At 41.1% G+C, this 21669-nt stretch overlaps 2 protein-coding genes across 4 annotated transcripts in view; both read right to left on the bottom strand.

Annotated features, from left to right (window-relative positions):
- Window positions 1–1728: 1728 nt before the first annotated feature.
- LOC115165890 (pre-mRNA-splicing factor SPF27) lies at window positions 1729–9244 on the bottom strand. Its single transcript, XM_029719355.1, has 7 exons — window positions 9034–9244; window positions 4708–4800; window positions 4465–4535; window positions 4149–4310; window positions 3842–3892; window positions 2017–2097; window positions 1729–1930 (listed from the first exon to the last, which is right to left on the bottom strand). Exons 1-7 carry the CDS (start codon window positions 9124–9126, stop codon window positions 1804–1806), a joined length of 678 nt encoding a protein of 225 aa, XP_029575215.1. The 5' UTR covers window positions 9127–9244; the 3' UTR covers window positions 1729–1803.
- A 2308-nt stretch (window positions 9245–11552) lies between these two features.
- The window catches only part of LOC115165888 (DENN domain-containing protein 2C), a 36884-nt gene continuing 26767 nt past the window's right edge, over window positions 11553–21669 (bottom strand). For all 3 annotated transcript variants that reach the window (XM_029719349.1, XM_029719350.1, XM_029719352.1), the window contains 4 exons: window positions 13202–13304; window positions 12762–12998; window positions 12539–12625; window positions 11553–12452 (listed from right to left, as the gene is read on the bottom strand). In XM_029719349.1, coding sequence (XP_029575209.1) covers window positions 12427–12452; window positions 12539–12625; window positions 12762–12998; window positions 13202–13304 — 453 coding nt within the window. In that variant the 3' untranslated portion in view covers window positions 11553–12426. The remainder of the gene's footprint in view (window positions 12453–12538; window positions 12626–12761; window positions 12999–13201; window positions 13305–21669) is intronic.

Genomic DNA, 21669 nt, shown 5'->3' with positions numbered 1-21669 from the left:
CAACTTTTCCATCAATTGTTTACAGAAAGATTATTTCACTGTATCACAATTCCAGTGGGTCAGAAGTTAACATGCACTAAGTTGACTGTGGCTTTAAACAGCTTGGAAAATTAAATGGTTTTAGAAGCTTCTGACAGGCTAATTGACATAATTTGTGTCATTTGGAGGTGTACCTGTGGATGTATTTCAAGGCCTACCTTCAAACTCAGTGCCTCTTTGCTTGACATCATAGGAAAATCAAAAGAAAATCAGCCAAGACATCAGAAAAAAAAAAAATAATTGTACACCTCCACAAGTCTGGTTCATCCTTGGGAGCAATTTCCAAATGCCTGAAGGTACTACGTTCATCTGTACAAACAATAGTACACAGGTATAAACACCATGGGACCACACAGCAGTCATACCGCTCAGGAAGGAGATGCGTTCTGTCTCCTAAAGATGAACGTACTTTGGTGCGAAAAGTGCAAATCAATCCCAGAACAGACCTTGTGAAGATGCTGGAGGAAACCGGTACAAAAGTATCTATCCACAGTAAAACGAGTCCTATATCGACATAACCTGAAAGGCCGCTCAGCAAGGAAGAAGGCACTGCTCCAAAACTGCCATAAAAAAGCCAGACTACGGTTTGCAACTGCACATGGGGACAAAGATTGTATTTTTTGGAGAAATGTCCTGTGGTCTGATGAAACAAAAATAGAACCATTTGGCCATAATGACCATCGTTATGTTTGGAGGAAAAAGGGTGAGGCTTGCAAGCCAAAGAACACCATTGCAACCGTAAAGCACGGGGGTGACAGCATCATGTTGTGGGGGTGCTTTGCTGCAGGAGGGACTGGTGCGCTTCACAAAATAGATGGCATGATGAGGAGGGAAAATTATGTGGATATATTGAAGCAACATCTCAAGACATCAGTTAAGTTAAAGCTTGGTCGCAAATGGGTCTTCCAAATGGACAATGACCCCAAGCATACTTCCAAAGTTGTGGCAAAATAGCTTAAGGACAACAAAACAAAGTCAAGATATTGGAGTGGCCATCAAAGCCCTGACCTCAATCCCATATTTCTGGGTAGAACTGAAAAAGTGTGCAAGCAAGGAGGCCTACAAACCTGAATCAGCTACACCAGCTCTGTCAGGAGGAATGGGCCAAAATTCACCCAACTTATTGTGGAAGGCTACCCAAAACGCTTGACGCAAGTTAAACAATTTAAAGGTAATGCTACCAAATACTAATTGAGTGCATGTAAACTTCTGACCCACTGGGAATGTGATGAAAGGAATCATTCTCTAATATTATTCTGACATTTCACATTTTTAAAATAAAGTGGTGATCCTAACTGACCTAAAACAGGGAATTTTTACTAGGATTAAATGTCAAGAATTGCAAAAAACTGAGTTTAAATGTATTTGGCTAAGGTGTATGTGAACCTACGACTTCAACTGTCTATATGTTAAGAAATCAAGTGACTTTTGTAGACCGCATCATTAGTTATTAACTACCTCATTTTAGAATTACTCAAATTGACAAGCATTGATAAATAAAAAGAAAAGAAAACACTAAATCAGACTTCACCTCTGAAGTGATCGAGGTACATCAAAAATGCTCTACACAGGACCAATAGTTTTTCAACGGTCACTGTCTGAGACTAATGTAAAGACTGTCATAAGAAGCAGTGCAGCCAAGGCAACTAGGTTCTTAAAGTCTGGAGGGATAGTCCTGTTCTTTTCACATTGGTTTTCGTTGTTCTCAGCTGCAAGCTCAACATTTCCTTTCTTGTAAAATGTCTCTTCTGCAAGGTTCTGTTTCTAGAAGTCCTGTCGAATGTTTTCCTTGTTCTCGTCACCACGCTGCTGTTTGAGCTGTCCAACTTCATTCTCCAACTGGACGATGGCACGTTCAATCTCATAGTTCTTACTTACGAGGGACACCCAACTGTTACAAGAGAGATGGCATGGATTTAGAAATCATACCACAGTTGAGAGAACAATAATGAAAAATACAGCATTTACAGAACTGACTTTGACTCCAGCTCTCTCAGCTTGGCCCCGCCTGCAAGCTGATCATTCTTCCGTTGCCAGTTCAAGTCCTGAATCTGCTTTCTGTATAAATGACACCAGAAAAAGTTGTGAAAAATACACTGCTCAAAAAAATAAAGGGAACACTTAAACAACACAATGTAACTCCAAGTCAATCACACTTCTGTGAAATCAAACTGTCCACTTAGGAAGCAACACCGATTGACAATAAATTTCACATGCTGTTGTGAAAATGGAATAGACAACAGGTGGAAATTATAGGCAATTAGCAAGACACCCCCAATAAAGGAGTGGTTCTGCAGGTGGTGACCACAGACCACTTCTCAGTTCCTATGCTTCCTGGCTGATGTTTCGGTCACTTTTGAATGCTGGCGGTGCTTTCACTCTAGTGGTAGCATGAGACGGAGTCTACAACCCACACAAGTGGCTCAGGTAGTGCAGCGCATCCAGGATGGCACATCAATGCGAGCTGTGGCAAGAAGGTTTGCTGTGTCTGTCAGCGTAGTGTCCAGAGCATGGAGGCGCTACCAGGAGACAGGCCAGTACATCAGGAGACGTGGAGGAGGCCGTAGGAGGGCAACAACCCAGCAGCAGGACCGCTACCTCCGCCTTTGTGCAAGGAGGAGCACTGCCAGAGCCCTGCAAAATAACCTCCAGCAGGCCACAAATGTGCATGTGTCTGCTCAAACGGTCAGAAACAGACTCCATGAGGGTGGTATGAGGGCCCGACGTCCACAGGTGGGGGTTGTGCTTACAGCCCAACACCGTGCAGGACGTTTGGCATTTGCCAGAGAACACCAAGATTGGCAAATTCGCCACTGGCGCCCTGTGCTCTTCACAGATCAAAGCAGGTTCACACTGAGCACATGTGACAGACGTGACAGTCTGGAGACGCCGTGGAGAACGTTCTGCTGCCTGCAACATCCTCCAGCATGACCGGTTTGGCGGTGGGTCAGTCATGGTGTGGGGTGGCATTTCTTTGGGGGGCCGCACAGCCCTCCATGTGCTCGCCAGAGGTAGCCTGACTGCCATGAGATCCTCAGACCCCTTGTGAGACCATATGCTGGTGCGGTTGGCCCTGGGTTCCTCCTAATGCAAGACAATGCTAGACCTCATGTGGCTGGAGTGTGTCAGCAGTTCCTGCAAGAGGAAGGCATTGATGCTATGGACTGGCCCGCCTGTTCCCCAGACCTGAATCCAATTGAGCACATCTGGGACATCATGTCTCGCTCCATCCACCAACGCCACGTTGCACCACAGACTGTCCAGGAGTTGGCGGATGCTTTGGTCCAGGTCTGGGAGGAGATCCCTCAGGAGACCATCCGCCACCTCATCAGGAGCATGCCCAGGCATTGTAGGGAGGTCATACAGGCACGTGGAGGCCACACACACTACTGAGCCTCATTTTGACTTGTTTTAAGGACATTACATCAAAGTTGGATCAGCCTGTAGTGTGGTTTTCCACTTTAATTTTGAGTGTGACTCCAAATCCAGACCTCCATGGGTTGATAAATTGGATTTCCATTGATTATTTTTGTGTGATTTTGTTGTCAGCACATTCAACTATGTAAAGAAAAAAGTATTTAATAAGATTATTTCATTCATTCAGATCTAGGATGTGTTATTTTAGTGTTCCATTTATTTTTTTGAGCAGTGTATATACAGAAGCTCATTATTGACGTGCAGAAGCTTGTCAACACAGTTTGTGTCAGACTGAGTCCAAAACTATTACTAAACAAGCTAACCTTGAGGAATGTGATGCACAACCTGGAAATTGTAAAGCAACCTTTTCACACCATTTACTTACCTACATTTCTGTAGTTCTTTTTGTGCCAATTCAATCATAAAGGCCAGGTTACTGTGGAGTGGAAATAATGACAAAGATTAAGGCAAAGTTGAAAAATCCCTGTGAATCTATACTTTACCCTTCAGGACAAGCATGTCTAAACTGACATGTAAAAAGACTGATCTCCTCTACTCTCAAATTAAATGACTAATCAAACCCCATTTGTTAGCTTAATTCAAATCAGTTGGGTTGTCCCCCCCTGACGCTTTCTTGGAAACTAAAATAAATGAAGAGCTCTACTGGGCACAAGCAGCAGCCACCGACTCACTCATTGTAGACCTTCCATGCATTGGTACCGTAGTGTGCCATAAGTTCCAGGTTCTCAATTCGCACTGCTTGATGCTCCAGCTGAGCCATGGAGTTGTTCACACTCTCCTGCCATGCAGTGATGTCATTCTTCTGCCCTGATGATGGAGCTGGAAGCTCATATCTGCACAGGTGAAACAGAAACAGTTGAGTGTACACTCAGAGGATAACGAGGGTTTAAATGCATCAAGTTAGAACTGAATGGGGGATTGACAGTTAGCAAGCTATTTTTTAACATGACTGTTCGTGCTCTGAGCAAAAGAGTAGACTGGGTTTACCTCTTCATGCTGAGAAGTTCCAGGGGCTGCCGGGCTGCTAGCCTCTCAAACTCGTTCCTCATGATTTCAGTCTGATGGGTGATATAAGCATTAGTATTTGCTTCACATAATGTCATTGTCGAGCAGCGTAGATTTCACAGTTGACAGTGACGAGTCAGTCAAAAGCCAGCCTCGTGGCATTAGTTTACATAGTAATTTATGCCTTTTTGTTTTTATAGCATGAACTGTGTATGTGGTACTTACTTCAAATGTAGTGAAATCAGGTGTTGGCATATAACTGAGGTAGTTCTTGGTGGGTCTGTATCGGCGAGTCTCCTCCTCTACCAAGGCTGCAGCCTGTGTATGGAAATTAATACAGATTGACAGCATACTAGTACAGTAGACTAGCTAGACTTGTGACTGAGGGGTGACCTAAAAGCAGGGGTTGGAACCTAAATTATTTTCCAATAGTTTTGTTCTGAACAGAACCATTATTTTTTTCGTTCTCTTCCACTTTTCCAAACTGCAAAATAAAGTTCTGAACGGTATGAACCCCAAAAAGTTCCAGTTTATATTTGTCCTTTCTAAACTACTTCACCAATCAGTGCAGATAGAGTAGCTTGTTATGGTGCAGGCAAAGCTATAGTTGTTTACATGCATGATGGACAGACAATTATAGGGATGAGATCTGACTGAAATTTTGCAGATGGGAAGAGAGCAAGAGAGGATGGAGGAGGAAGTTTGGCTTGAAGCACTGGGCATCTTGTTATGACATGTTTTATCTGAATTAGGCCCACAGAATTATACCCATGGAGGAGCGGCTTTTAATTTCCCGAGACTTGGCTTAACGTTGCCAGGGATAGCTAGCTAACGAGCTTGGGTGTGCAGAGCGGCACCAGGATTAAAAACACGTTTTACCTTTTTGTAGTTAATAAAGCCAATGTGAAACATGATAACTATAGTATCCCCAACTAGCATTGGAAAAGTTAATCCATTCTTCTCTAAAAATCGAATTTCTGAATCACGTTTGTAACGTCAGTAGGCTACAGTAGCCTAAGCTTCAGAGGGGCAGGTTGCCTACACATGCACACTGGCAAAGATTTTCAGCTGGCAGGCTAGCTGAGCAACGCTCAACTCCGTTCATTTATATCGAGGCGGAGTCGAGTTTTAATAATTGTTCGTGGGATTTGCTAGCAAAAACATTGGGTCGGTCGATTCTCGTAAAAATGTGAATTCTGAAAACGCTTTCCTGCACCTACAATAACTTGTATCGAATACAACCAACTTTTTCCTCAACTCAACACGAATGAGCCAATTGAGTCGGTCAGTGCTATCCGGGATTCTTAGAACCCTGACCATTGTTGAAAGTAGATTATGTTACACACCTAAGAGCGCGCACACTTATTTTATAGCCTAGGTGTAATAATAGAATTACATTTACAAACCCTATTAATTTCATATGATCTGTGTGGGCCTAGTAGCCTAGGCATACAAGTAAAGTTAACCTCAGTTCACTGTAAAAAGAAAAAAACATTGTTCCAATATAACTGGCATAATATGGGCAAGTTACACTTTGTAATGGTAATGACAATGGGTTATTGATCTATTAGTGGCACGTCACAAAATGTTCACCATCCATATTTACTATGTTAAAATCAGGGGTTGGAAATGAAATCGTCCAATCGGTTCGTTTTAAACAGAACATATTTTTTCCCCGCTCCGTTCCATAGTTCCGACCAGCAAAAGAAAATTCTGAACCGGTTCGAAATCCCCCCCAAAAAGTTAACGGTTTAATCGTTCCTTTCTTAAATCTCTTCTTTAGAACATTTAGCTCGACATTAAATTGTTTCACCAATGGATAGAGCAGACTGTTTTGGAGCAGGCAATCTATGCATTGGACAGACAAGTGTAGCGTAAGGTGCGACAAATGTAGCGGGTGAGGAGAGCGCTGGGCATCTTGTTATGATATGCATTATCTGAATTATACCTACGGAGACGCGGCTTCTATGAAGGAACTTTGAATGTCTGAACTTCAGAGAGTAGGATAAACGTTGGACCAGAGCTAGCCATTGATCCTGACTCAGTTCAATTACATAATGCCACTTAGAGTTTGCAGAGCGTGACCAGAATTAAAACACGAATTACCTTTTTGCAGTTAATAAACCCAGTGTGAAACATAACTATAGTATCCTTTAACGAGCATTGAAAAAGTGATTCGATTCTTCACTAAAAAGTTCAGAATCGCGCCTGTAACATCAGTAGCTACAATAGACTATGCATGCTTCGGAGGTAGGTAGCCTACACACAGGCAAAGATTTCAAACCCAATACTTTTTTTTATTTGTCACATACATGTTACTGCAGGTGTAGCGAAATGCTGGCAGGCAGACACTGGAATAGGTTTGAGTGACTGAGGTCTTTGCATATGTGCTTAGTTGCGTTTTTTTGTGGTACTCGGGGAAAAAAATGCCTGAACGTAAAATAACGTTATTAACCAGTTCCCATGCTTTTAAAATAACAGTTCTGTTCCCGAGCAGTATAGATTTCTTTCATTCTTGGCTCTGTTCCTCAAAAAAAAGATGGTTTTTCGGTTCTATTCCTTAACTGGTTCTAACCCCTGGATAAAATTGAACTAGGTTACTTGTTTGCTGTATATTACATTTGAAATTAAGTATTTTTCCTATATTGTAGCTGGCAAAATATGGGCATGTTATGCTTTGCAATGTTAATGACAATAGATTATTGATCTACTAGTGGCACACCTCACAAAACATATTTAAGCTGGCATAATATGGGCACCTTCAAAATTCACTAATATACACTGAGTCTACAAAAAAAATGAGTAACACCTGCTCTTTCCATGACAGACTGACCAGGTGAAAGCTATGATCCATTATTGATGTCACCTATTAAATCCACTTCAATCAGTGTTGATGAAGGGGTGGAGACAGGTTAAATAAGGATTTTTAAGCATTGAGACATGGATTGTGTATGTGTGCCATTCAGAGGGTAACATTCCCATATTTCCTTTACTTAGATTTGTGTGTATATGTTGTGAAATATTACTTCTTAGATATTACTGCACTGTCGAAGCTAGAAACAACCATTTCGCTACACCCGCAATAACATCTGCTAAACACGTATGTGACCAATAAAATATCATTTGAATGGGCAAGACAAAATATTTATTTGCCTTTTAAGAGGGTATGGTATTAGGTGCCAGGCTCACCGGTTGGAGTGTGTCAAGAACTGCAACGCAGCTGGGTTTTTCACAATCAGTTTCCTGTGTGTCATTCAAACTTATTCCAGTGTCTGCCTGCCAGCTGAAAATCTTTGCCTGTGTGTGTAGGCTACCTGCCCCTACCTCCGAAGCATGCATATTTTAAGATGGCATAATATGGGGATTTTATGGTATGCAATGGTCATCAACCTGAACTAATGATCTACTAGTGGCACATAACAAAAAGTATAGGGTCAAAGTTAACTGTAAAAATCATAAGAAAATGAAAGAATGTGACTAACTACATTTTGTTGGTCTAACACTTTAAAATGTATACTGTTTAATTAAATACGAAGAAAAAACATCTAGCTCAGTGTGCTGTATGGTGTTTAGGTCATGACTGTAAGCACATCTTGCGTTAACAATTTAACATTTACTGAACAGCACCCCATTAGGCTACTGATAAAGTTATTTTTGATATGGCACGAAAATGAAACAAACGATTTGGTATAATTTTGATTATGGAAGATTGAAGCACACTTATTCAAACAGTTAACTTGGAATAATTTGTTGCTTTCGTCTGTGTATCCGACTCAGTTTCCCCACCAGAACACAAGCGATACTGAAAATGTGATCTTTGGTTTAACAAAGTATAGCAAAAACTATACGAAGCCTTTCTTCTTAATCAACCGCAGTTATGAGCTAAATTCTATATTCATAAATGTAAAGGAGTCGGAAAACGGTGAGAATGAATTTGAACAATATAAATAATTTCATAACAAAAAAAGCAAATCAACCTGATAATGGTCTTATATATATATATATATATATTTGTCTATTCCCCTGACTGTTTGTATACTCCGTTGTTTACTCATTTTCTATATTGTAACGACCCTGGGTTTATAAGCGCGGAAATCGACTCTGCCGGACGAGCATGCTTTTGCGACACAGTCGATAGCGCGCCGGACTTCGGGCTTGAAGGTCGAGGGTTCGAGACCTGCTCCCTGCCTGTTCATTACATTGGTGTCAGAAGTGGGATCGGACCTTGCATCCACGACAGTGCGTGTGCTTGGCCGGTGAGCGCGTTCCTTTAAGGCGTTGAGTCGCAAGCTAGCGCGAGGACGCGCTCTTTGAAAGGAGGGAGTAGTGTAACGACCCTGGGTTTATAAGCGCGGAAATCGACTCTGCCGGACGAGCATGCTTTTGCGACACCGGACTTCGGGCTTGAAGGTCGAGGGTTCGAGACCTGCTCCCTGCCTGTTCATTACAATATTTTGAATGGCTTTAAGAGAACGGAGTTGAGCGTTTCTCAGCTAGCTCATGTCTGATGCTAGTTAGTTCGCAACAGGTATGTATGGAGCAGATACTTACCGCCTCTCTAACGCCCGTTGCATCATAACCCTGGTCAAAATACGGTAGGGCATCGACAAATACTTCACCAGCTACTGATGAAGTTCCAGCCATATTCAGTTTAGTTGTTTGTTTGCTAGCACCGATCGATGGATGGCTAGCTAGCTAGTTGTCTCAGCAGCAAAACAACGCAGCTAGTCGCTCCTGCCGTTTTCCGGAAGGATGGACGTATCTTTCGTTGATGTCTTATGGCCCTTGGTTTTATAGCGCCCCTTACGCCTTGGAGTGATTCTTAATCTAAAATTACTATTTCATAATTATGTAACATAGCTAATAATACATCTTTCAACACATGCCATTTGCATCCTGAATTTGGTGTTTACCAGGTAATATCTTAGGTCCCTAGGACTAATTACCACAAAAATGGCACGACATTAGGAAAGAAAATACACAACTCACTTGACCTGACACAGGGAGACCAACGTGTTGAAGTAGTGGAGTCATGAATGAATTCCAAACTAACATTTCACATTTATTTTGACATGTATGGTTGACATTTCACGTTTATAAAAAATATAACCAAAAAAAACATACAATAGTTCAAAATTGTACCTGTTGAGATGCACATTTTACAGTGCCTTCAGAAAGTATTCATACCCCTTGACTTATGCCACATTTTGTTGTTACATCCTGAATGGATTAAATCAAACATCTCAGCCATCTCCACACAATACCTCAGAATGACAAAGTGAAAACGTGTTTTTTCGAAATTTTAGCAAATTTTGCTAATTTAAGTAAGTATTCACACTTGAGTCAATACTTTGTTGAAGCACCTTTGGCAGCGATTACAGCTGTGAGTCTTTCTGGGTAAGTGTCTAAGAGCTTTCCACAGCTGGATTGTGCAACATTTGCCCATTATTGTTTTCAAAATTCTTCAAGATCTGTTAAATTGGTTCTTGATCATTGCTAGACAACCATTTTCAGGTCTGCCATAGATTTTCAAGTAGATTTAAGTCAAAACTAACTGAACTACTCAGGAACATTCACGATCTTAGTAAGCAACTCCAGTGTGGATTTGGCCTTTAGGTTATTATCCTACTTAAAGGTGAATTTGTCTCCCGGCGTCTGGTGAAAAGCAGACAACCAGGTTTTCCTCTAGGATTTTTCCTGTGCTTAGCTCTATTCCATTTCTTTATTATCCTGAAAAACGCCCCAGTCCTTAACGAATACATGCATACTCAACATGATGCAGCCACTACTATGCTTGAAAATATGGAGAGCGATACTCAGTAATGTATTGTATTTACCACGGACATAACGCTTTGTATTCAGGACAAAAAGTTAATTGCTTTGCCAAATTGTTTGCAATATTACTTTAGTGCCTTGTTGTGAATAGGATGCATGTTTTGAAATGTTTTATTCTGAACAGGCATCCTTTTTTCACTCTTTACATTGGATAGTATTGTGGAGTAATGAGGATGTTGTTGATTCATCTTTTCACAGCCATTAAACTCAGCTTTAAAGTCCCCATTGGCCTCAAGTTGAAATCACTGAGCGGTTTCTTCCCTCTCCTGCAACTGAGTTAGGAAGGACGCCTGTATCTTTGTATAGACTGGGTGTATTGATACACCATCCAAAGTGTAATTAATAACTTCACCATGCTCAAAGGGATACTCAATGTCTGCTTTTTATTTTCCTCATCTACCAATAGGTGCCCTTCTTTGCGAGGCATTGGAAAACCGCCCTGGTCTTGTGGTTGAATCTGTTTGAAATTCACTGCACTTATTGCACACAGAGTGAGTCCATGCAACTTGTGTGACTTGTTAAGCAAACGTTTACTCCTGAACATATTACCTCGACTAACCTGTACCCCCACACATTGACTCGATACCCCTGTATATAGCCTCGTTCTTGTTATTTTGTTACTTTTTAGAATTATATATATATAAAATATTTAAAGTAACAAATATTTTGTTACTTAAAAATCTGCATTGTTGGTTAAGGGCTTGTAAGTAAGAATTTCACAGTAAGGTTTACTCCTGTTGTATTCAGCACATGTGACAAATACACTTTTATTTGAACTTAATAACAAAGGGGTTGAATACTTGACATTTTCAGCTTTTCATCAAGTTGTAAAAAATTCTAAAAACATAATTCCAAATTATGGGGTATTGTGTGTAGACAGACCAGTGACAAAACAAAATAACAATTTAAAATTCAGGCTGTAACACAAAATGTGAAAAATGTCAAGGGGTGTGAATACTTTCTGAAGGTACTAAGTATGCAACTCCAGTCGATAGGAAGGAGGTGTGACTAGTTAGTTTCTGGTCTCTAGTTGTGACTTTTTAAAACCCACATGAGAACATCAAATCTTTTTAGCAAACTTTGTGCATTGGAATGTTGGATACATGAGATTAAGACCCAGTTCTGATAATTTAAAATCACATCCTTAGTCAAGGTGGTCTAGTTCAATATGTGCTTACACCCGTCCTATCAAATGACTGAGGAAAGGGTATCCAAACAGGCTCATACAATCTCAATTGAAGTTCACAAAGCAAAAATATGCATAAAAAGTAGCTAAAATATTGTAAACAAAATATTTAGTTACAGAATAAGCTACACAAAATTCAAAATATGCGAGAAATGTGAATTGTAATGTACTATCCTAATGATCCAAACATTACTTGGAAGATTTGTCAAGGCCATCAAAATGTCAGGGACAACATACATTAGCCTCAATTGAAAAAAAAAACCTCAAAAATATGTCATGTCATATTTAAAGTAACAATCATGCACATAATAAAAATAATTATTCTTACATTGTTCTGTAGCAGAGTGGGGAAGGGTATCAAGAGTAGCCTTATTTATTAATTTCCAACTAGACACGAGTTCCAAACTAAACTGAAAAATAACATTATATCCATAATATGGAGACCAAACACTTAAAAGACTTGGCTAAAACAAACATAAAAAAATGACTAGCAAAAACACAAAAACGCGTGGGTTAGTTTATCATGGCACAACATCTGTTAAGTTAATACCGAGTCCTATAGCTGAAATGTTTTGTGCAGATTTCACAAGTACATAGTGTTTGCTCCTGCCTTTCCTCTGACATCTCAAAAGTCTTCATTGAAGTTTGTTTTGCCATAAATGCACATTTCCAGTTTTCCTCCAATTGCACTTCACTCCAGCTTGGAATGCATTCAGGGCAATACGAAGAGACTGGTCATGTCTCAAGCAGAGAGCCCTCTATCTAGGTCTGTGGACCTCTGTGCCCAACACCGTTATGTCCTGGTCGAGTCATGTACATATCTATATAGCTGTAACATCATAGCACATGTGTCTCGGCCAATCCGGCAGATGGCTCTCATCCTCCCTTACAGAAGCATTTTCAACCAGACTGCTGACAGTCTGTCACTTCTTCTGTAGGAATTTCATCCCTGAAAATAAAATTGACAAAATTATTTAACTCTTGACAGTAAAAGTCATTTGTTTAATTGGATGTTATGAACGGAGCACTACTAACCAATTCCCTTGAGTCCCTTGAGGAACCCGCTAGATTCAGACTCCGGGTTTGAAGCCAAATATTCTGCAGCTCTAACTTCAAAAAGCCCTGTGGGAGGGGGAGAAAAGCTTAGTACAAGGTCCACAAGAAAATACATTTTGGTAAGAGGTGATTACTTAGAGGAAGGAAGAATGCATTCTCAAAGTATTCCAACAACAGGGCCACTGATAGGCCACGCCCTGACCTTTGCCCCCTCCCTTGCGCAACTCTTTGTCGTGGATGAAGCCGGAGAACATCTGTGTGTCCATGAAGAGCTGCAGGAACTGGCGGGCCCCACGGGAGGGGTGGGACTTACAGAAGCTCTCCCTCTGCAGCTCCCTGGCCCCGCTGGCGCCCATGTGGAGGGAATAATGGCCCACTAGCTCCACGAAGAAATGCACAAAGGCCTCCGACACCAGGGAGCTCAGCTCACACTGCTGGCCTGCATGGACAGAAGGTAGGGAGGGGGATAGTCACTTATAAAATGACATGGTGTCAAAATGGAGAGGTGAGTAAAGAACGCTTTAAGAAATGTCTTTCTATACAATTACACTTTATCCAACCTGGACAGGGAGACAAGGAGACATTGTTTCATCAATGTTTTGGCTACAAGACCATTTTAAGGGAATAGTTGGCTGTGCTAACCTGTGCGGTCTCCGTCTTGCCGCAGTATCTGCCCTCTCTCCTCCAGGATCTGCTGCAGTGCAGCCTGAAGCTTACTGGGCAAGATACAGTCCTCATCACCAAGCTGAGAAACAAGGAGTAGTTAAGAGGAGGTCAGGGCAACTCACATCATGCAAGAGAACCTCCCACTGGACACAAACTGGTTGAAGCAATGTTTCAACATAATTTGTCAATGTGGCTGTGAAATCTACATTGGATTTGAAAAAAGTAATCAACATTGTTGGTTATTGCATTGTTGGTTAAGGGCATGTAAGTAAGCATTTCACGGTAAGGTTTACACCTGTTGTATTCGGCGGATGTGACAAATACATTGGATTTGAAAAAAGTAATCAATGTTGTTGGTTACTGCATTGTTGGTTAAGGGCTTGTGTATGTGACCAATACAATTTGATATGCTTGTAAGTAAGCATAAGGTTTACACCTGTTGTATTCGGCGCATGTCACAAATACAATTTTATTTGAACTTAATAGGCTTGCCGTAACATAGGGCTTGAATACTTAGACATTTTTCAGCTTTCAACCACAGGATTGTGTCATTATAGCAACCAAATTTTGATATAGGTTGAATTTGTATCTTTAAAACAATGTCAGATCTTTAACATTATATCCACTATCCGAAAAAAAATACAATATGCTGGACAGCACCTCCTACTGAAGAATTGATCTATTTACAGCTAGCTACCCTTTGGTCTCCCATCCAGGGTTTTAATCTTTCCCAATTCTTACTTACAAGCCCTTAACCAACAATGCAGTTAATAAAATACCCAAAAAATTAAAAATCATTAAAAAGCAGCAATAAATGACAATTTTTTTATTTCACCTGTATTTAACCAGGTAGGTTAGTTGAGAACAAGTTCTCATTTGCAACTGCGACCTGGCCAAGATAAAGCATAGCAATTCGACACATACAACAACACAGAGTTACACATGGAATAAACAAAACATACAGTCAATAATACAGTAGAACAAAAGAAAACAAAAAGTCTATATACAGTGAGTGCAAATGAGGTAAGTTAAGGCAATAAACAGGCCATGGTGGCGAAGTAATTACAATATAGCAATTAAACACTGGAATGGTAGATGTGCAGAAGATGAATGTGCAAGTAGAGATACTGGGGTGCAAAGGAGCAAGATAAATAAATAAATACAGTATGGTGATGAGATAGGTAGATAGATGGACTGTTTACAGATGGGCTATGTACAGGTGCAGTGATCTGTGAGCTGCTCTGACAGCTGGTGCTTAAAGCTAGTGAGGGAGATATGAGTCTCCAGCTTCAGAGATTTTTGCAGTTCGTTCCAGTCATTGGCAGCAGAGAACTGGAAGGAAAGGCTGCCAAAGGAGGAATTAGCTTTGGGGGTGACCAGTGAGATATACCTGCTGGAGCGCATGCTACGAGTGGGTGCTGCTATGGTGACCAGTGAGCTGAGATAAGGCGGGGCTTTACCTAGCAGAGACTTGTAGATAACCTGTAGCCAGTGGGTTTGGCGACGAGTATGAAGCGAGGGCCAACCAACGAGAGCGTACAGGTCGCAATGGTGGGTAGTGTATGAGGCTTTGGTGACAAAACGGATGGCACTGTGATAGACTGCATCCAGGTTGTTGAGTAGAATAGATGACATCACCGAAGTCGAGGATCGGTAGGATGGTCAGTTTTACGAGGGTGTGTTTGGCAGCATGAGTAAAGGTTGCTTTGTTGCGATATAGAAAGCCGATTCTAGATTTAATTTTGGATTGGAGATGCTTAACGTGAGTCTGGAAGGAGAGTTTACAGTCTAACCAGACACCCAGGTATTTGTAGTTGTCCACGTATTCTAAGTCAGAGCCGTCCAGAGTAGTGATGCTGGACGGGCGAGCAGGTGCGGGCAGTGATCGATTGAATAGCATGCATTTAGTTTTACCTGTGTTTAAGAGCAGTTGGAGGCCACGGGAGGAGAGTTGTATGGCATTGAAGCTCGTCTGGAGGTTAGTTAACACAGTGTCCAAAGAGGGGCCAGAAGTATACAGAATGGTGTCGTCTGCGTAGAGGTGGATCAGAGAATCACCAGCAGCAAGAGCAACATCATTGATGTATACAGAGAAGAGAGTAGGCCCGATAATTGAACCCTGTGGCATACCCATAGAGACTGCCAGAGGTCCGGACAACAGGCCCTCCGATTTGACACACTGAACTCTATCAGAGAAGTAGTTGGTAAACCAGGCGAGGCAATCATTTGAGAAACCAAGGCTGTCGAGTCTGCCAATAAGAATGTGGTGATTGACAGAGTCGAAAGCCTTGGCCAGGTCGATGAATACGGCTTCACAGTAATGTCTCTTATCGATGGCGGTTATGATGTCGTTTAGGACCTTGAGCGTGGCTGAGGTGCACCCATGACCAGCTCTGAAACCAGATTGCATAGCGGAGAAGGTACGGTGGGATTCGAAATGGTCGGTAATCAGTTTGTTAACTTGGCTTTCGAAGACCTTAGAAAGACAGGGTAGGATAGATATAGGTCTGTAGCAGTTTGGGTCTAGAGTGTCATCCCCTTTGAAGAGGGGGATGACCGCGGTAGCTTTCCAATCTTTGGGAATCTCAGACGATACGAAAGAGCGGTTGAACAGGCTAGTAATAGGGGTTGCAACAATTTTGGCAGATAATTTTAGAAAGAGAGGGTCCAGATTGCCTAGCCCGGGTGATTTGTATGGGTCCAGATTTTGCAGCTCTTTCAGAATAATCAGCTATCTGGATTTGGGTGAAGGAGAAATGATGGGGGCTTTGGCGGGTTGCTGTGGAGGGTGCCGGGCAGTTGACCGGGGTAGGGGTAGCCAGGTGGAAAGCATGGCCAGCCGTAGAGAAATGCTTATTGAAATTCTCAATTATAGTGGATTTATCGGTGGTAAGTGTTTCCTAGCCTCAGAGCAGTGGGCAGCTGGGAGGAGGTGCTCTTATTCTCCATGGACTTTACAATAGCGGGGCTATATACAGGGAGTACCGGTACAGAGTCAATGTCAATGTGCGGGGCACCAGTGTCGAGGTAATATGTACATGTAGGTAGAGTTATTAAAGTGACTATGCATAGATAATAAGAGAGTAGCAGCAGCGTTCCGGGGGGGGCATTTGATTAGCTGTTCATGAGGCTTATGGCTTGGGGGGTAGAAGCGATTTAGGATCCTCTTGGACCTAGACTTGAAACCCTAGGCCTTAGCTGTGTCACTGACGATTACCATTATGCTATATTGAGAATGATTGAGAACTAAATATACTGACGAAAAATGTAAAAAGCAACATGCAACAATTTCAAACATTTTACTGAGTTACAGTTCATTTAAGGAAATCAGTCAATTGAAATAAATTCATTAGGCCCTAATCTATGGATTTCACATGACTGGGAATACAGATATGCATCTGTTTGTCGCAGGTAGGGGCATGGATCAGAAAAACAGTCAGTATCTGGTGTGACCATTTGCCTCATGCAGCACGAGATCTCCTTCACATAGAGTTGATAAGGCTGTTGATTGTGGCCTGTGGAATGTTGTCCCACTCTTCAATGGCTGTGCGAAGTTGCTGGATATTGGCGGGAACTGGAACACACTGCCATACACGTTGATCCAGAGCATCCCAAACATGTTCAATTGGTGACATGTCTGGTGAGTATGCAGGCCATGGAAGAACTGGGAAATTTGAATAGTGTACAGATCCTTGCAACATGTGGCCGTGCATTATCATGCTGAAACATGAGGTGATGGTGGCGGATGAATGGCACGACAATGGCCCTCAGGATCTCGTCACGATAAAATTAAATTGTGTTAATTGTCCGTAGCGTATGCCTGCCCATACCATAACCTCACCATTTGGCAACTCTGTTCAAAGTTGACATCAGCAAACCCATTCACCCACACGACTCCATTCACGGTGTCTGCAATCTGCCTGGTATAGTTGAAACCGGGATTCATCCATGATGAGCACACTTCTCCAGTGTGCCAGTGGCCATCAAAGTTGAGCATTTGCCCACTGAAGTTGGTTATGATACCGAACTGCAGTCAGATCAAGACCCTTGTGAGGACGATGACCATGCAGATGAGCTTCCCTGAGACGGTTTGTGCAGAATTTTTTTGATTGTGCAAACCCAGTTTCATCAGCTGTCTCAGGTGAAGAAGCCTGATGTGGAGGTCCAGGGCTGGCATGGTCTGGCTGGCATGGTTACGCGTGGTGTGCAGTTGTGAGGCCAGTTGGATGTGCTGTCAAATTCTCTAAAACAAAGTTGGCGGCGGCTTATAGTAGAGAAATTAAGATTGAATTATCTGGCAACAGCTCTGGTGGACATTCCTGCCGTCAGCATGCCAATTGCACACCCCCTCAAAACTTGAGACATCTGTGGCATTGTGTTGTGTGACACAACTGTACATTTTAGAGTGGCCTTTTATTGTTCCCAGCACAAGGGGCACATGCTTCATGAACATGCTGTTTAATCAGCTTCTTGATATGCCACACCTGTCAGGTGGATGGATTATTTTAGCAATGGAGAAATGCTCACTAACAGGGATGTAAATACATTTGTACACTAAATTTGAGAAAAATAAGCTTTTTGTGCATATGGAACATTTCTGGGATCTTTTATTTCAGCCCATGAAACCATAGGCTATCTTACAAACGAATGTAACATTCAACCTTAAAATGAGTAACACATCCATAGCCACATTGAGGTTACGATAACTATACAATTATTTTAATGTAATCATATGTTCAAGATAGCATGCATACACTACCGGTCAAAAGTTTTACAACACCTACTCATTCAAGGATTTTTCTTTATTTTTACTATTTTCTACATTGTAGAATAATAGTGAAGACATCAAAACTATGACATAGCACATATGGAATCATGTAGTAACCCAAAAAAGTGTTAAACAAATGAAAATATTTGAGATTCTTCAAATAGCCACCCTTTGCACACTCTTGGCATTCTTTCAACCAGCTTCACCTGGAATGCTTTTCCAACAGTCTTGAAGGACTTCGCACATATGCTGAGCACTTGTTGACTGCTTTTCCTTCACTCTGCGGTCCGACTCATCCCAAACCATCTCAATTTGGTTGAGGTCGGGGGATTGTGGAGGCCAGGTCATCTGATGCAGCACTCCATCCCTCTCCTTCTCAGTCAAATAGCCCTTACACAGCCTGGAGGTCATTGTCCTGTCGAAAAACAAATGATAGTTCCACTAAACCCAAACCAGATGGGATTGCATATCACTGCAGAATGCTGTGGTAGCCATGCACGTTAACTGTGCCTTGAATTCAAAAGAAATAACTGACAGTGTCACCAGCAAAGCACCTCCACACCATAACACCTCCTCCTCCATGCTTCACGGTGGGAAACACACATGCAGAGATTATCCGTTCACACACTGTGTTTCACAAAGACACGGCAGTTGGAACCAAAAATCGCCAATTTGGAATCCAGACCAAAGGACAAATTTCCACTGGTCTAATGTCCATTGCTTGTGTTTCTTGGCCCAAGCAAGTATGTTCTTCTTATTGGTGTCCTTTAGTAGTGGTTTCTTTGCAGAAATTCGACCATGAAGGCCTGATTCACACAGTGTTCTCTAAACAGTTGATGTTAACATGTGTCTGTTACTTGAACTCTGAAGCATTTATTTGGGCTTCAATTTCTGACGCTGGTAACGATAATTAACTTATCCTCTGCAGAGGTAACTCTTGGTCTTCCATTCCTGTGGCGGTCCTTATGAGAGCCAGTTTCATCTTAGCACTCCTGGTGACTACCTCATGAAGCTGGTTGAGAGAATGCCAAGAGTGTGCAAAGCTGTCATCAAGGCAAAGGATGGCTATTTGAAGAATCTCAAATATAAAATATATTTTGATTTGTTAAACACTTTTTTGCTTATTACATGATTCCACATGTTCTTTCATAGTTTTGATGTATTCACTATTATTCTACAATGTAGAAACTAGTAAAAAGAAGAAACAAAACCTTGAATGAGTAGGTGTTGTAAAACCTTTGACCAGTAGTGTAGGTCATCTCAGGTCTATAGAGATCTTCACAGTTGCTGTAATACTCTCTGTAGAATCTAAAACTTCACTGATCACTTGCATCAGTGTTTTCCCTATATTCATAAAATGTTGCCACTACTCCCAAAAATATATTTTGTAGAAAATAATTTGAGATGGTAAAATGTTTTCAGGGTGTAAACTTAAGACTAAAACCAGATAAAGTATGTAAAGATAATGGAGCTATACATTTTTAAATAAGATCATCTTTGACAACTAACAATCACCAAAATAACAACTAGACAGTCAGGGACAATTTAAATTTCCCAAAATGTCATGGCACGTGACCCCCATTGATTTAGTTATGTTTGAGTCACTCAGACAGCATAAAAACTCTGCATAAGCAATGGCAAAATGTGTAAAATTGCAGAAAAAGATAGTTGGATGTCCTTTGGGTGGTGGACCAATCTTGATACACACAGGAAACTATTGAGTGTGAAACTCAGCAGCATTGCAGTTCTTCAAACAAACCTGTGCGCCTGGCACCTACTACCATACTCTGTTCAAAGGCACTTAAATATTTTTGTCTTGCCCATTCACCCTCTGAATGGCACACATACACAATCCATGTCTCAAGGCTTAAATCTTTCTTTAACCTGTCCTCTTCCCTTCAGCAACACTGATCGAAGTGGATTTAAGAAGTGACATCAATAAGGGATCATAGCTTTCACGATATCATGGAAAGAGCATGAGTCCTTCATGTTTTGCACAGTCAGTGTATATATAGTCATTGAACGCTGGTCACTTCTTATTTCATTTATATATTGTTGTTTACTCACTGTCTATGTATACATTGTATTCTCGCCATAGCTCATCCTAATATACTTACTACTGTACATTTTCTTTTCCAAAATATATATTTTCTATACACACACCATGTATTTATATTCTGGATTCTCACACATATATTTTGGATTGTTATTTCTTCATTCGATTTTTGATTATTTGTGTATTTCTATTGTATTTGCGAGAGACATTGTACTGCACTGTTGGAGCTAGTAACATAAGCATTACGCTACACCTGCTATAACACCTGCAAATCTGTGTACACAACCAATAAACTTTGATTTGATGATGCACAGTGATAGCACATTGTAGAAGTAAACAATATATCTGACATTGTATTCCCATTTGAACTTTGCTGTGCTTTTTAAAGGGAGAGTGCACTTCTTGCATAGTCCCACGGCGGGACATAAATAACAGCCGCTCCAGCTCGAGCCAACGGCAGGCTCAGGACTGGAGTCCAGCAAACAATAGCCACCCAATTGTTTAAGAAAATCAATGCATCAACATCATGATCGTCCTCTTTGTACAGACAAAGAGTATACTCCTGTGTAACTGTTTAAGAATGTTTTGCACCATGTGAAGGAAAAAACCTCAGTGGCTCAACAGAAGTCCTCTCCTACAATGGTTAAAATTGGAGATATGAAGAGAAGAGGCTAGCTTGAGCAGAAGCAGCTAGATAGTAACAAAACTGGCGTTATCACTTGTTTGTACGCTATGTTCCCACACACTTGCTAAACTGCCATGTAGACAAAGGTTATAAAAGCTGAGACCCAACTCTTGTTCGTTGAGCCTTAACTCTGCACCATTGATTGATTGTTAATTGCTCCAGATTTGCAAATCTTATAATAAAATTGTTGTTTGAAGAATCTACACAGTCTCTCATCCTTTCTGGTTAGAATTTCCACAACACAATTTTCACAGAATAAATGTTTGATTCATATCGATGCCACATAGGCTGTTTTCTAAATGAGAAGAGTTTCTGGGCAGTTCTTTAAAATGGTTGAAAGTGCAGTGATAGACATTTGGGTGACAACTAAACCCAAAAATCATAAATTGTTTTTCCATTGGAATTTGGTTGTGCTTGCAGATTGTTGAAAGCATAGTAATAACTATACTTTTGAGTGGGTGAATGTAGGTTGTAATCTCATTTATCAGCGTCAACCAAATATTACCCTATATTGATTCTCCTATTAAAAAAATGTATCATTTTTATTTCACCTTTATTTAACCAGGTAGGCTAGTTGAGAACAAGTTCTCATTTACAACTGCGACCTGGCCAAGATAAAACAAAGCAGTTCGACACATTAAATAACACAGAGTTACATATGGAATAAACAAGCACAGTCAATAATACAGTAGAAAAAGGTCTATATACAGTGTGTGCAAATGAGGTAAGATAAGGGAGGTTAAGGCAATAAATAGTACATGGTGGCGAAGTAATTACAATATACCAATTAAACAATGGAGTGACAGATGTGCAGAATATGAATGTGCAAGTAGAGATACTGGGGTGCAAAGAAGCAAGATAAATAAATACAGTATTGGGATGAGGTAGTTGGATGGGCTATTTACAGATGGGCTATGTACAGGTGCAGTGATCTG

This window comes from Salmo trutta, chromosome 28 (genome assembly GCF_901001165.1).
Source record: "Salmo trutta chromosome 28, fSalTru1.1, whole genome shotgun sequence".
Taxonomy (NCBI): domain Eukaryota; kingdom Metazoa; phylum Chordata; class Actinopteri; order Salmoniformes; family Salmonidae; genus Salmo; species Salmo trutta.
The sequence above is the reverse complement of the archived record's forward strand: the minus strand, read 5'-3'. Positions and strand labels throughout refer to the sequence as shown.